Raw genomic sequence first — 14,884 nt, 5'->3', positions numbered from 1 at the left:
CTAACTCCCAAGTGCTGTGATTACACGTATGTGCCACCAGGCCCATGCTGGGCGAGCACACTCCCAACCCCTACTCTCTTCTTTCCTGTTCACAGTGAAAATAAGGGAAGCCTAGGTCCAGGATTTAAGAAACCAATTCTGTCTCCATGGAAAGAGTTGGCAAAGCTCATTGGTAAGGGCACATTTACAGGGAATGATCGAAATCGACATTTACTACACAATCAATATCATTCTGCCTTTTCTGAGAGATGAGGTTTAAATGACTGTTTTAAATCAAGGAATTTGTCCCAAGTCCCAGACCTACAAAGAGGTCAGTCTGTGTTAGTACCCAGGATCAACTTGACTCCAAAGCTCAAACTGGACCACACTACTCATGCAGCACAGCATCTGTAGATATTCAAGGACTTACAAAGCGACACTTCTGCAAGAGAAGCAGGATTCTTTTTAGATTTGCCCAATTCCTTCTCTGGAAGCTCAATGGATCAGATGCATTTGCTGCCCTCCACACCCAAGAGCCTGAGCACTGGTCAGGTGGACATTCCCATCAGACTCTGAAACTGGAGGGAGTTATGTAAATAAGTATCTGAAGCTGGGCGTGGTGGTGACACCTTTAATCCCAGCGCTCAGGGAGGCAGAGGCAGGCAGATCTCTCTGAGTTTGAGGTCAGTCTGGTCTACATAGTGAGTTATTATAGGTCAGCTGGGGCTACAGGAGACTGTATTTCAAAAAAAGACAAAACCAAAAGTATCTGACACCCAGTTTTCACTGGCCTCTTTGCCAGTGGAAGTACACACCATCTTCCACTCTTTCTATCTATGGTCAAAACTTACTGGGAATTTGGTCAGCTATTTCCCTTGGCGTCTGCCTCCCAATCCTTGTTCTCATCAGTTCTGTGAAGAACCTGCTATTCTTCCAATCACACCGTTTTTTTTGTTTGTTTTTTATTAAATTTTTGTGTATTTTATACAGAATATTTCAAACAATGTTAATCATCTTTATACCCCCCTACCCACCAGTACCCTCATAATCAGTTTAAGTTAATCATAACTGTTTACTGTTTGCAACGAAGAACTGTTGCTGGTATACTTTGATGAGACTCATTGAATCAATTACACCATGTCAGATAACCATTTCCCATCTCCTTCAGGGTACCACCTCATCCATCACAACCTCAATCTGGAGGTAAAGGCATATGATAAATCAGAAATTAAATGTTAGCTTTTAAACCACAATCACTGACATAATTAAAATGGTATTGAAATAACCAAAACCCAGTCAAATATGATCCTAAGAGAAATTTTCTCTTAAATATTATTTATATGCTATGAATGAGTCCTTTCTTAAGCCAGAGGCATTCAAACATACAAGATCCATGATATTTCAAATTGAGGACTAATCTATAAGATGAAAAATGTACAGCAAAAATATGTGGTGGATAATGGATATATTTGTTTTCCAATTATATATTATCATATATTTATTAGTAAATTGAGTATTTTAAAAAAGTAAATAATTAAAAAATACCATCAGTAAAATTCTTTTAACTACTTGCATATACAAAAGATTGATCTAGAGAATTAATTTAATATATCTAATTAAAAATGAAAAGTATATATAGTCATTTGTCACTTAATGATGGGGGAACATTCTGAGAAGAGATTTGGGCACCATGTCAACATTAGGGTGTACTTAGATAAACTGAGATGGTATTAGCCTATGACATACCGAGGCAACATACTGTATGCCACCGTGTAAGTCCATTGTTGACTACAATGTCATGCAGTATACTACTGCATCTCTAGTATTCTAAGAGCAAGCAAAGGATAATAAATGTTTTAGCTGTTCCTCCAGATAGGCATTTGCACATTTATTAACACCAGAGGCAATTAACATGATACTAAAAATAAACATGCATCAATTATACATGATACAGACTTACAAAAACCTTTTGTCCATTACAACTGGTGAATGCAAACAGACCTTCCATCCACCCTTAGTGCATGATTATTTTCACCAGTAAAACAGGGAAGGAAAATAGGGAATTCAATGCTGTTCAGCACCTTTAGAAAAATCAAAAGACTCAACATCTCCATGTAGCAAAAACATTTGCATCTGTATTACCAAACACGTAAATTATTTCTCCAATTTTAAACCGAATTATTTTATTTACATGACTCTTCAGATGGATAAATTTTAATATTATTTAAAAATTATCTAAATTCATAAAAGTAATAAGTTTTAACATTTAATTATGTACATAGAAGGAAGTCCATGAAAAAGGTTAAAGAAATATTGTCAAAGTTCAAGCAACATTACCAAATTTAATAAAACTTCAACCAAATCAAGGCATGGGACATTCAAAAATCTTTATATGCTATGAATATGAACAAGAAAAGTTCCAGTAACAAAAGTCAATATGAGAAATAATGTTGAAATTATCAGTAAAAAACATATTTTAATAGGCAATGACATATGTTTAATAGCAACAGTAATGATTTTATAGAAAACCTTTATAACATTGTCATGTATGAACTACCTGGTTTGAACACATGTAGTTGTTATTTTAGGACTAAAGAAATAGATTTCAAAAATATATTTTAGCAGCCATTATTTTACTTCCAGTTAAAACACAGTAAAGTGTTAAAAGTAAAATTTGTAGTTAACTAAAAGTCCCAAATTAGAAAATTTAAAATCCCATGCTATTCTAGCAGTTAACAGCCTTTAATACGATGTTGAAGTCTGAGTAAGGATTGTAGACGTCAATAACAAATGATCAGACATACATATGGGCTTAAAGTTTCACTGAAATACTTAGGTAGCAAAATATATGAAAAAGTAATAGAAAAGTAAAAAGATAAAATTAAAAAAAATATTGCACAGCCACATTACCTAGAAAGTAAAGATGATGTTTAAAGGGCTCTACACATGGATGATATAAATTATCTTCCATATAAAAAGGTATAAATATGTCTTAGAACTTAGCATCTACATAACTATAATACAGTATTTAAATCACTGCTGAATGAGGTAATTATTAAGTCTCTAACAATGCTTTCGTCCTACTGGAAATATTTGAGGGCAGCAACCAGGAAGAACTTCTCTAAAAATATTTCCGAATCAAGAACAGCTATGTGTGCAGCTCTCCCGATGAGTGAATCAGCCGTGTTGGGCAATGCATTGATGACATTGTATCGAATCAAATTACAGTCTTTGCTTTGCAGAACTGGGCGAAGCAAGTTGTGGATCATTTCTGAATAGATTTGTCCTATAGAACAAATAGAAGAAAAGGAAAACTGTACAAGTAACTGAAAAGGTCTATGCCAACTTTTCTATAATTTGTAACATTTGTATCATTTCCATACAAAGCAAAAAAGCATCTTTAGAAGGTTTTCTTTTTCTTCAGCTATGATTTTAAGATTGTTTTATAAATGAGTTGGAGAGATGGCTAAGAGCACTGGCTGCTCTTGTAGAGGAACCGGGTTCAGTTCCTGGCACCCACATGGAGGCTAATAATTATCTGGAACTCCAATTCCAGGGGATCCGATGCCCTTTTCTGGACTCTGTGGGCATGGTATGCATGGGTGCACTTACATACATTCAGTGAAAACACTCATACACATAAGAAACAAAAATTAATTTTAAAAAGTTTAAAATAAAATTGTTTCTTTTTTAAACATTTGATTTATTATTTTTATTTTATGTGCATGAGTGTATTGCCTGCATGTGTGTAAATACACCCGTGTTGTGCAATGCCCACAGAGGTCAGAAGGTGGAGTCTTTTATGTGTGCGCCATGACATCTGGCATACTACAAGTGTTGCTGTGTATCATTTTCAGTTGAAGATGGCAGCATGGCCATGTGGGTTCTGGGAATCGAACCTGGGTCCTCTGCAGGAGCACTCAGTGCTCTAAACCACTGAGTCATCTCTCCAGCCCCCTAAAATAGGACTGTTTATAGAAAATGGGTAGTCATAACACTTATCTAGTCAAACAAATTTACTTACTTATAAACTGCTAACCTATAATAAAATAAGCTAATCATTAAAAATTTTAAAAGACTTATTTTATGTGTGTGTTTCTCCTACATGTATGTATGTATATATGTATACCGGCGAGAGCAGAAGAGGATGACGGAGTTACCATGTGGGTGCTGAGAACTGAACCCAGGTTGTCTGCAAGTGCAACAAACACTCTCTTTTTTTTTCTTTATTTTTTTAATTTTATGTATATGAGTGTATTGCCTGCATGTATGTAAGTGCACCCGTGTCATGTAATGCCCATGAGGTCAGAAGAGGGTGTTAGATCCTCTGGAACTGGAGTTACAGACAGTTGTGGATGCTGGGATTTGAACCCCGGCCTTCTGCAAGAACGGCCAGTGTTCTTAACTGCTGAGCCATCTCTCCAGCCCTGCAACACACACTAACTACTGAGCTAACAGTCCTAACTGCTGAACCATCTCTCCAGCCCCATGATGAAATATTTTGATGGAACAAAATAAAATACTTTATAGTCTAGCTGGTAATGGAATGTTTTCATGTCCTGCATATATATATATATACACACACACATACATACATATATTATATATGTAAATTTAAGTTTTGATTCCTCATATAAGAGAAAATGTGACATTTTTCTTTTTGAGTCTGGTTTATTTTGCTAAACACAATGGTGTTAGTTTCATTAATTTTCTTGCAAATATTATGGTTTCATTCTTTTTTATAGCTGAATATGTACCACATTTTCTTTGTGTACTTTTGGGGAAGGGGACTATGAAAGGAGAGAAGAGGACTAAAGTGATGGGAAAAGGGGAACGAGAGGGTACTGGAATAGGCTTCAGGAAAGCAGAAAGGGGAAGAGGATCAGTAGGAGGGGGAGAGGGAGGTTGGGAGAGGGAGATGGGGGGCAGACAAGAACAAAGCATAATGGTACTCATGCATGGAAATGACACAATGAAACCCATTTCTTTGTATGCTAAACAGACAAATAAAACCTCGATTTTGCTCTGTGAGTCAATTCGTATAAAGGATTTAGCAGATCATTCTAGGCATAAAAGATTAGATACACGTTTGTACATAAATGTACAAATTATCTTAAGGAGCAAAGTCACTGTTTATAATGCTTATGTAGTCCTTATCTCTGATGGGTAAGTAACTAATGTTCCTGTGGAAGCAGTAAATTTCAGGGGTAGATTCTGCGTTTCTGAAAAGCAGGGTGCTGTCCTCAGGAATAACAAAAAGCATGCACAGGAGAACCAAGAAGGGAAACAGGCATTTAAGAGAAAGATTAGTACCATAAGCTCACTAAAAACCCAAAACAAAAAAACCTTTTCATTCCCATCTTTAATTTTCACTGTGAATCAAACTGGATTTCTGGTTCCATGTTATTTTTAAGGTATGTTTTAAAAAGACAACATTTTTTAAGTCAGTAACCTCTGCTTCTGGTAGCTCAGAATTGCATTGTTTAAATATAGAACACTTACCTAGCTTTACCTACCCATCTAGACATCTTTTCCATTTTCCCCTTAAGTAGGTTCTAGTTACTCTGGTGTCACAAGTTTATAATAAATGTCAAGTGAATGGAGTACCATGTGTGGTACCATGCAAAGCCTCACTAATACAAATGTGTATGAAAGTCACCATCATAAGGAGCTCTTCACTATCATAATGTGGAAGAAGACAACTAAGGGCTTAAAATGAGTCTCATTAAAAAGAAAAGAAACAAAACAAAATAAAACCTTGAGACAATCCTGGGAGGTAGAAGATCAGATTCTTGCTTTAAGCTTGTATTTGCCAACACTGTCTTTGGATAAACCACTTAGTAGCTCTGAGCCTTAGTTATAAAATAAGCAACAAGATTCAAGTTGCCTAATAGCTCTAACTAGTTATGATTTAGATTCCTTTTATTGTTAACAACTAGCAAAGGAATAAATAAACTCCATTCACTATCATCATTTAGTTGTTGTACAATTACAATTGTAGCACTTGGGAGACAGAGGCAGGAGGATCTCTGAGTTCAAGGTCAGCCTGGTCTACACAGTGAATTGTCTCAAAAAATGAAAACAAAGAAACAACAACAAAACAACAAAAAAAAAAACAGTTCTCTCTCTCTCTCCACACACACACACACACACACACACACACACACACACACAAACCATACAGCATGGCTGCTACCATAACAACCAAATCCAATATTGAAGAGGAAATCAAAGTTCAGGTTACTTCAGAGACAGCAAAACGGAGAAGCACTTATAATGAGAGTTCAATTAGAGTTCAGACAACTCACAGAGCAGGAAAAGGAACTGAAAAAAAAAATGGGAGAAAGGACAGCTGCTAATAACAGAAGAGGGAAAAGTAAATAAAAGGAAAGAAGAGAGGCGACTACATGGGACATTTGAGAAAAAGTTCTTTTATCGATACACCTCCTTGAAACACATTAAGTTCACTCCATTACCTGACTGTTTGTCCTTCAAGGCTGTTTTGCACATTTCAATGCGGGCAGAATGATATGGAACATAGCGATCCTGTAGTGATCCTACCAGCACAACATTCTTGAAATAATGAAGCCCTAAGAGTAGAAAATATTGAATTATAAAGCAATTTATAACAGATTTATAACAGATTTAAAACTAATATATTAAATAAAAATTAAATTTCCTCAGCAGTAAGTTTACAACTTTTTATAAATACTTTAAAAATTTACTCTTCAAATTTCTAGATATACTCCAGAAAAAGCCAGCTTCACTGTATGTAATCTTTGTGGTATAGGAAAACCATGTGTGCACCAAATGAGAGCAAGGACTCTGCCATGGTGACGTGGGGGGACTGAAAGATAGATGTGGTGGTCCAAGGGTCTGTAGGAAGTGTATGATGGCCTTCCTGGCTTCTAAAGGTGCCCATTGCAGAATTTACAGATATTTCCAAAGGAATAAAATCATATCCTTCCAAACAACAACAACAACAAAAACCCAAATAACTCCCAGCTTCACTTAAAACCATTGAAAATTTTTTCTTTAAGTTTTCCCTTATCACACTTGTCTACCACTGTTCCTATTTTCTGCTTAGCTGAGCATATCAAAAGGACACATGCTCTGCTTTTCCTAGTGACAATAATAATGGGTTCTGAGATCCATTCCCAGACTTTTGTCCCCTTCCGTTTTTTTTTTTTTTTTTTTTTGGTTTTCTTCATAAAGTAGGTGGGTTTAAGTTAAGATCTTGGAATTCAAGGATCCTGATTCTGAAAAGGCTGAACCCATACAAAGGCTGGTAATACTGCATGAAAGGTATCACGCAGGCTAAAAATAGGGCCATTTTCCCCTTTCCTCATTAGATGCTATCACTAGTTGCGGGTAACAATGTGAAAATACACAAATCTTAAGCACTAACAGAAATAACCAAATGTTTATAAAGGACTTAATTATATTTACATATTTAATATTTTATAGAAATATTTAGAAAAACTGATATTTTCCTTTTTACTGTCACATTCATGAAGCAAATTCATTCCACCTCTGCAATGATATAATCAGTGATACTTTGAGGTCATCTACATGTCCCACTGCATGGGTCTTCAGACTGGGCTATAGTGACTTCTTGGATAACCCTTTTCTCCATGAATGAATGGGCATGCAGAGCATTAAGAAAACTGATTTCTGGTCCCAACCTCATATAAAAATGACTTATCCTTTTCCTACTTTCTTCAATTTTAGATCTTAGTAAAGTATATGACTCCAGGGATATTAAAGTCTCTGGAGAACAGCACACAGTGTGAACTCTTAACTTTTTTTTTAAATTAAAATTAAGTTTGACGTGAGTATTTTACAATGAGAAATGACTTTGCCAATTGAACTTTTTGGCACACTGTCCATAAACTGAATGAGCTAGATCTGTAACTCCAAAGGAAGAAGCTGAACCTTCATATTTTAATTAATAGATTAGGTAAAATAATATGATAAGAAAATACATTCTTTGTACCTATTTCTAGAAAGAAATTTATGTGCTACCCTGTAACTATGAGGGCATATATATTTTCTAATTTTTTAAAAGAATAAAGAAAAAACATGAAATTATCCTAAATTTATCACTCATGTCCAAGCTGTTCAAAGCACTGAACTTCTGAATATTAGAGTAATACCATTACTAAAATTTCATCCCAAGCTACAAAAAATCTGCCCTATACATGAGCATAGTTCACTCTATTCACTTCTCCAAAAGGTTCTCCATAAAGGGCCACAGTACAATGTAGATCACAAGGATGCCTGCATGCTGCATCACAGGGACAAAGTTCTTGGAACTGTGTGACACAGCTAGTGGCAGGCTCACCTAAAATGTTTGATTTTATACTCTGCCTAAATGACTGTCATTCTTCAAATCACCAGCATCTTCACTCTTCACTCTTCCAGTGTGCTTGAGAATATGGAAGGCAGAACTGAGAACGACACGCGCTTCCAACGTGCTTCCACCCTAACACAGCAACCACCGTAAAACATTCCCCCTGGTGATGACTATTCTTCTCATGTGGCATTTGCACATGTAAACTACCTCACTCTCCCTTGACTACTTAAAGACAAACTTTGGTGGCTGTCCCCTTTCTCTTGCATCACTGTTTCTCTTTTGAACGGCCCATTTATATGAAAGTACAAACGGTACATCTTCCATCTACACCATTAAATCTACTCAGGAGGCTGAACTCTGACTTCACTCTCCTGAAATCATACACTATTTCCCAGCACTGCTTTATAGTAAGATTCTTCAGATGTTCTTTATTATCAGCCTTATCTTCCCTTACCCATTCTCTGCAGAATCTACTCTAAGAAATCATTTTTCCTTAATACTCTATAGAAATTGCTTTTTTCAAGTTTAGCAATGACATAAACGTTGCTAAAAGTCCGATTCTCAGGCCTTATTTGACCCAAAGTAGCTTGACTTTACATAATAAAAAACCAACACTCATCTCAAGCCATTATGTCTACAACAAACTAGTCAAAACAAGGGCAATCACTATGTAGAAGTGATTCTGTAAGTAATGTGAATATAGGCCCCCAGCCCCTCTTCTGAGGGATCCCTTTGGGACAGAAGAAAGCTTTGTTTTCAGACATATATGACACTTTCTGCTGTCTGGACTCACTGGCCTCCATACAAACAGTGATAACAGCTTTTTTAAAACTCCAAGTTGAAAGACTGCTGCTAGATAAAGAAGAGCTGATCTTCCTAAAACAAGGGACTTTAGATAGGCTGACTAGACTCAGTGGATGGACTTGCACTGGGGAATGGCTGGGGGCACTGACAACAGTAGCAGGGATGATGTACAGGCATACTGTACTGTAGTGGGCAGTAACAGGGATGACAGAGGATATGGGCTCCAGTGGGGGCAGGGAGCCAGTAGAGGTAGATGGAGGTAGAAAGATGATTAAGATTGTTTGAGATGTTCTGTATGAAATACACACACACACACACACACACACACACACACACAGACAATCAATTAAAAAAAAAAAAAAAGAGGACATCAGATCCCCTGAACTCGAGTTAGGGATGGTTGTTAGCTGCCATGAGGGTGCTTGGAATCAAACCCAGGTCCTCTACAAGAGCACCCAGTGCTCTCACTTGTGAAGCCATCTCTCCATTGCACCCCCCCCCAATTATTTAAACTACAAAACAAATGCCTTTTTAAAAAAATGATCAATACTAGCTCCCAAATATTTATAGCACAGGCCTGTTAACTCAAACTTGCTAAGAAGCCTCTAGCTTAAAAATCTAGCCCCAAGTGTTAGTTTAAAATATGCTCTTATCTAGGTTAGAGATGGTTTAGTTGAGAGAAAGGGGATCAAGAGACAGAGCAGCTTGCGATTAAGATGTTCTCTCCCTGAAAATATGGCTTTATTTCATATGAGTATGGAAACCAATGCTGAAGAGTATAAGCCAACTAGCAGTCCGAGGAAAACTATGGAATGTAGAGATTTGTGGTGGCCCAGAAATGGATGCCTACCATTTCTTAAGTGACTGGGTAGATTCCCTCTGCTGGGAGCAACCTATAACCCCTGTTTGTTGGTTTACCTTACAACAGCTTTGCTATGGTACTTAAAAACACAACCATTTGCTATGAATGCCCTGACTGTAAACAAAACAACAATTAGGAAGAGTGTGTTAAATTACATTTAGTGTCCTGTATTTAAGGAAGCTATACAAATTATCAATTTCTACAAATAAAGATAAGGGTTCTAGATAGGAGACAAATAATTCTCCTCTTCTCTGTGCCTTTTTTATCTTCAGAATTCAAGCCATTTTACTGGCTAGCTTTCCTTACTGAATAAAAAGTATTCTCCCTTTACCTCTTACCTGTCCAGTTTATGCATAAGGCACAGTGGCCAGTCCTATCATCCCAAACTCCTTCTTAGCTACACAAGATTATTATTTTATTGGTCAGCTGACCAGACTGCTTGGAGATTGATGCTCAGGACTTCACACTTGCCAGGAAGAACTCTTGTCAAAGTGCTACATCCTTACACAAGTTGATTTTTAATTTTCAAGGTATACTTGGCATCACAGTACTGCCACAAATACTATTTTGTCTATTTTTATTTACTCATTTATTTTTTTAAAAATATTTTATTTATTATTTTATGTATATTTGTGTATTGCCTGCATGTAGTTATGCAATGCCTGTGGAGGACAGAAGAGGCTATCAGATCCCCTGGAACTACGGACAGTTGTTAGCTGCCGTGTGGGTGCTGGGATTCGAACCTGGGTCTTCTGCTAGAACAACCAGTGTTTTAACTGCTGAGCCATCTCTCTAGCCCCCTTGTGTTTGCTTTTTAAACTTAATATTTAGTAACAGCTTTTAAATGTTGTGCATATGTAGGTGCCTCAGTCTTTCAACTACTAAATGAATATGGAATTTCCATGATTATATGTTAATATTTCTTAATGACCTATCATTGCAAATTTAGGATGGAATCATTCATTTCAGACAAGCGGACATTAAAACAAAACACTACAATGAATAACCCTCATGCTTGTGTGAGTTCTTATTAAAAAAAATTTCTGAAGTGGAACTGCTAAGCCTATTCTTAAAATCCTAAGAAATGTATGCTCTGGAAAGGTCATATAATTTTCCCTTCCACCATTGGCATATATGGCTGGTTGGCTATTTCATTAATATTGAATATTAGCTTTAAAATTTTTACCAACAGGGAAAAATGATGGAATTATTATTTAAATGTACATTCTCAGATTATAAAGTTGAAAAGCTTCTATGTCTATTTGCTTTTTACATTTTTTAAATGGTAACTGCCTCTTCTATTTGTCATTAATTAATTCATTCATTTATTTTATTTTTTGCCTTTGAGTTTCACTATGTAACCCTGGCTAGCCTGGAACTCACTATATAGTCCAGGCTGACCCCAAACTCACAGAGAATAACCGGCTTCTTGTCTGTTTATTTATCTTTTGACACTGGGTCTCACTATGTAACCCTGGCTAGTCTGGAACTCACTATGTAGACCTCTTGTCTACTTTTTTGAGCAGTAATATATTATACTATAACTGTTACAATTAGAATACATTACACTATTCACGCATAAACAACAAAACATGTTAACTCCAAGTATGGGTTCTATGACTTAATTGTGTATTTGCCAGATTACATGATTGTTATAAATATGTCATAAATTTCAGATTTTTGAAACATTTCCTTTTATAAGAGTAATGTATGGGCCAGGGAGATGAGTAAAGGCACTCGCCACACAAAACTGACGATGAGAGTTTAACCCCTGAAACCCACATAAAAGTGGAAGCAGAGAACTGTACTCCACAAAGTCATTCTCTGAGCTCCACACTTGTGCTCTAGCACACACATGACTTGTGCTCTAGCACACACATGACCCCCCCATCATATACATATAAAAATAATAAATGGAATTTACCAAAAAAGAATATTGGGCTTTGTATTTTTCCCAAGTAAAATTATATCCCACACACTTTTCCAAATAATAGTTACATGCTGAAATTCTACTGCGCTTCCCCCCCAAAATGAGTCATATTGAGAATTATTGCTTTACTGAGCGCCTAATGGAATACAATGGTTATGTAGAATCTCAGTGCAACATGCAAAGTTAATAAACATTAGAAGATTTCCAAGACTCCCTTTTACCCTCAAATGTTTCATTGTGCATAAAACTTCTGATTCTGATATATACAGTGTGGTTATACTAAATATGATTCCTTATATGCTAAAAATGAATTTAAATCTTAGTTGATCAGTCTTTTAGCTTTTTAGGGGCTGGGGAGATGGCTCCATGGATAAACAACTGGCTTACAAGTGGGTGTTCAAATCCACAGAACTTATGAATTCTGGGCAGAAGTGGCAGCTGTCTGTAGTCCCAGCACTCAAGAAGCAGAAGAGGTGGAGGGATCTTCCCTGGGCAAACTGGCTAGCTAGACTAGTTAGAATTGTGGAGTTCCAGGCTCAGCAAGGGATCCTGCCTCAATAAATACAACAGAGAGTGACTGAGGAAGACAGCTGACATCAACTTTGGGCCTCCACATGTATATGCATGATGATTTGCCTACACACACATATATCGGCACACATGCTAGTAAGTTATGGAAGCGCTTCATCTGTGTTTAAGTCAGGCTCAAAGAAATGGATGACATTTTAATTTGGGGAGTCATACATTCTAGACTCATCTTTGATTCCTAGTTCACTGTCCTGTGGATCAGTATTTTAACCAGTCCCTGAAAGGGCTATTTCTGTGGTGAAGTTACGTTTAATTTGGAAAAGTATAACAAGATTCCTTAATCTATAGAATGACTGTTTAACTAGAAAAATTCTCCAGCATTTTAGTTATTTTATAGGATATAAGAAAAAAGGCTAAATTTGACATTCAAGGTCTCTATATTAACATAATTTCTGTAAGAATATCTCAATGGTCATGTTTACCTTCATTATCTTAGACTTAGAGGACTTTTGGCCACTCACATTTTTTGTTTTTCCTGAAAATTCTGATGTTTAAAGGCAATCCACATTGGGTCATTTTATGTTTACTCTCTAGAAATGGCTAAAGCACTGGTTCTAAACTGGAAATTTTTATATCCAGAGACATTTAGTAGTATCTCAAGACATTTTGCTTGTCACAATTGTGGGTAGAAGGGTGTGTCTACTACTGGCCAAGAGAGTACGGGCTAGAGAGGATGTTAAATATCCTTAAACAGAACATAAATCTCAACAGGGAAGAACTACTCAGCCCAGGATGCCAGCAGTGCTGAGGCTGAGAAAGCTTGTGCTTTAAAAATTGATATAGTCTTGGGGGCTGGAGAGATAGTGCAGCAGTTAAGAACACTGACTGTTCTTGCAGAAGACCCAGGTTCGAATCACAGTACCCACATGGCAGCTAACAACTGTCCATAACGCCAGTTCCAGGGGATCTGACAGTCTCTTCTGTCCTCCACGGGCACTGCATGACATGGGTGCACTTACCTACATGCAGGCATACACGCATACACATAAAATAAAAATAATAAAATATTTTTAAAAATTGATATATTCTAATTCTAAAATTATGTTCTTCTATTTAATTTAAATACATTTGAAAGAATTTACTTGCTAAAAATTTAATTATTAACTCTTTTCCATTTTCAGAAACAATGTATAAATGCATTTACAAGTCAAAACTGATACCCATTATTAAATACCTCTGTAATCTTTTGAAGAAAAACATTATCCTGTGCAATGCTGCAGTAACACAGCAGGAGACCTCTTTAAGAGTTATACTTTACTTGTCAGAATTTAACAGCTGGTAAAGATGTTAAAGAGCTGCTTTTTGCAAGATTTACAAAAAGGATATTTTACTTCTGATATTTTAATGATAGCTTTTATTGGCTATTTTTGAACCCTATCTAAGGGATGCAATAATACTCCTACACCAGAGTGTTAAATAAAATAGTAAGTATATATTTAAATGGTACCTACTGCACGGGTATTAGCTATTATTGTATTATACATACATACATACATACATACTTACATACCTGGACCAGACAGGCTGACCCATAAGCCCCAAGGATCCTCTGTCTCTATCTCTCCAGCCCCAGGATTACATGTGCCTGTCACATTTGGTTTTTAGAGGGGTGTCAGGGGTATGAACTCGGGATTTATGCTTGCATGGCAAGCACGTTACCAACACAACCATCTTCCCACCTCCATGAAAGCCTATTTCTATTAAAATTTGTATTTGTTTATTTTTGTGTATGAGTGTTTTACCTGCATGTAAGCGCACCCATGTAATGCCTGCAGAAGCCAGAAGAGGGCATCATAGCCCCTCTACTGGAGTTAGGGATAGTTGTTAGTTGCCATGTGAATGATGGGGAGAGAACTGGTGTCTTCTGGAAGAGCAGCCAGGGCTCTTAACTGTGGAGCCATCTTCCCAGCCCCCCAAATCTATTTCTATATCTTTATTTAGAACTATTTTTGGCAATCTAACATTTATCAAGTTTCATATGCCACAGAATGCTAATCTCTTTACATATCTCATCTAATCCTTTTACTAATCTTCTGGGGTGTACACATATCACTCGCATTTACCAAAGAGGAAATTGATGCTTATAATTTAAATTGTAACTCATACCCATGTGTTATGTCCAACTTTGCCTCTTAACTGTTTTTAGGCTGCTATAACAAAAGATGGATTAAGTTTTATCATGTATTCAAAGGCAAACAATACCAGTCCTTTAAAAAAAATGATACCATGGGGCTGGAGAGATAGCTCAGAGGTTAAGAGCACTGGCAGTTCTTGTAGGGGATGTGCATTTGAGTCCCAGCACCCACATGGTTGGTAACAGTTATTTGTAATCCTCATTCCAGGGAATCTAACACCCTCTTCTGAC

General features: G+C 36.6%; 1 protein-coding gene across 12 annotated transcripts in view; it reads right to left on the bottom strand.

Moving 5' to 3' along the window:
• Positions 1–1,833: 1,833 nt before the first annotated feature.
• Positions 1,834–14,884, bottom strand: part of Fam135a (family with sequence similarity 135 member A) — a 99,995-nt gene continuing 86,944 nt past the window's right edge. For all 12 annotated transcript variants that reach the window (XM_017795164.2, XM_008856282.2, XM_029557806.1 and 9 more), the window contains 2 exons: positions 6,456–6,569; positions 1,834–3,265 (listed from right to left, as the gene is read on the bottom strand). In XM_017795164.2, coding sequence (XP_017650653.1) covers positions 3,060–3,265; positions 6,456–6,569 — 320 coding nt within the window. In that variant the 3' untranslated portion in view covers positions 1,834–3,059. The remainder of the gene's footprint in view (positions 3,266–6,455; positions 6,570–14,884) is intronic.

Source organism: Nannospalax galili, unplaced genomic scaffold (assembly GCF_000622305.1).
Source record: "Nannospalax galili isolate Female #2095 unplaced genomic scaffold, S.galili_v1.0 scaffold206, whole genome shotgun sequence".
Classification (NCBI taxonomy): domain Eukaryota; kingdom Metazoa; phylum Chordata; class Mammalia; order Rodentia; family Spalacidae; genus Nannospalax; species Nannospalax galili.
The sequence above is the reverse complement of the archived record's forward strand: the minus strand, read 5'-3'. Positions and strand labels throughout refer to the sequence as shown.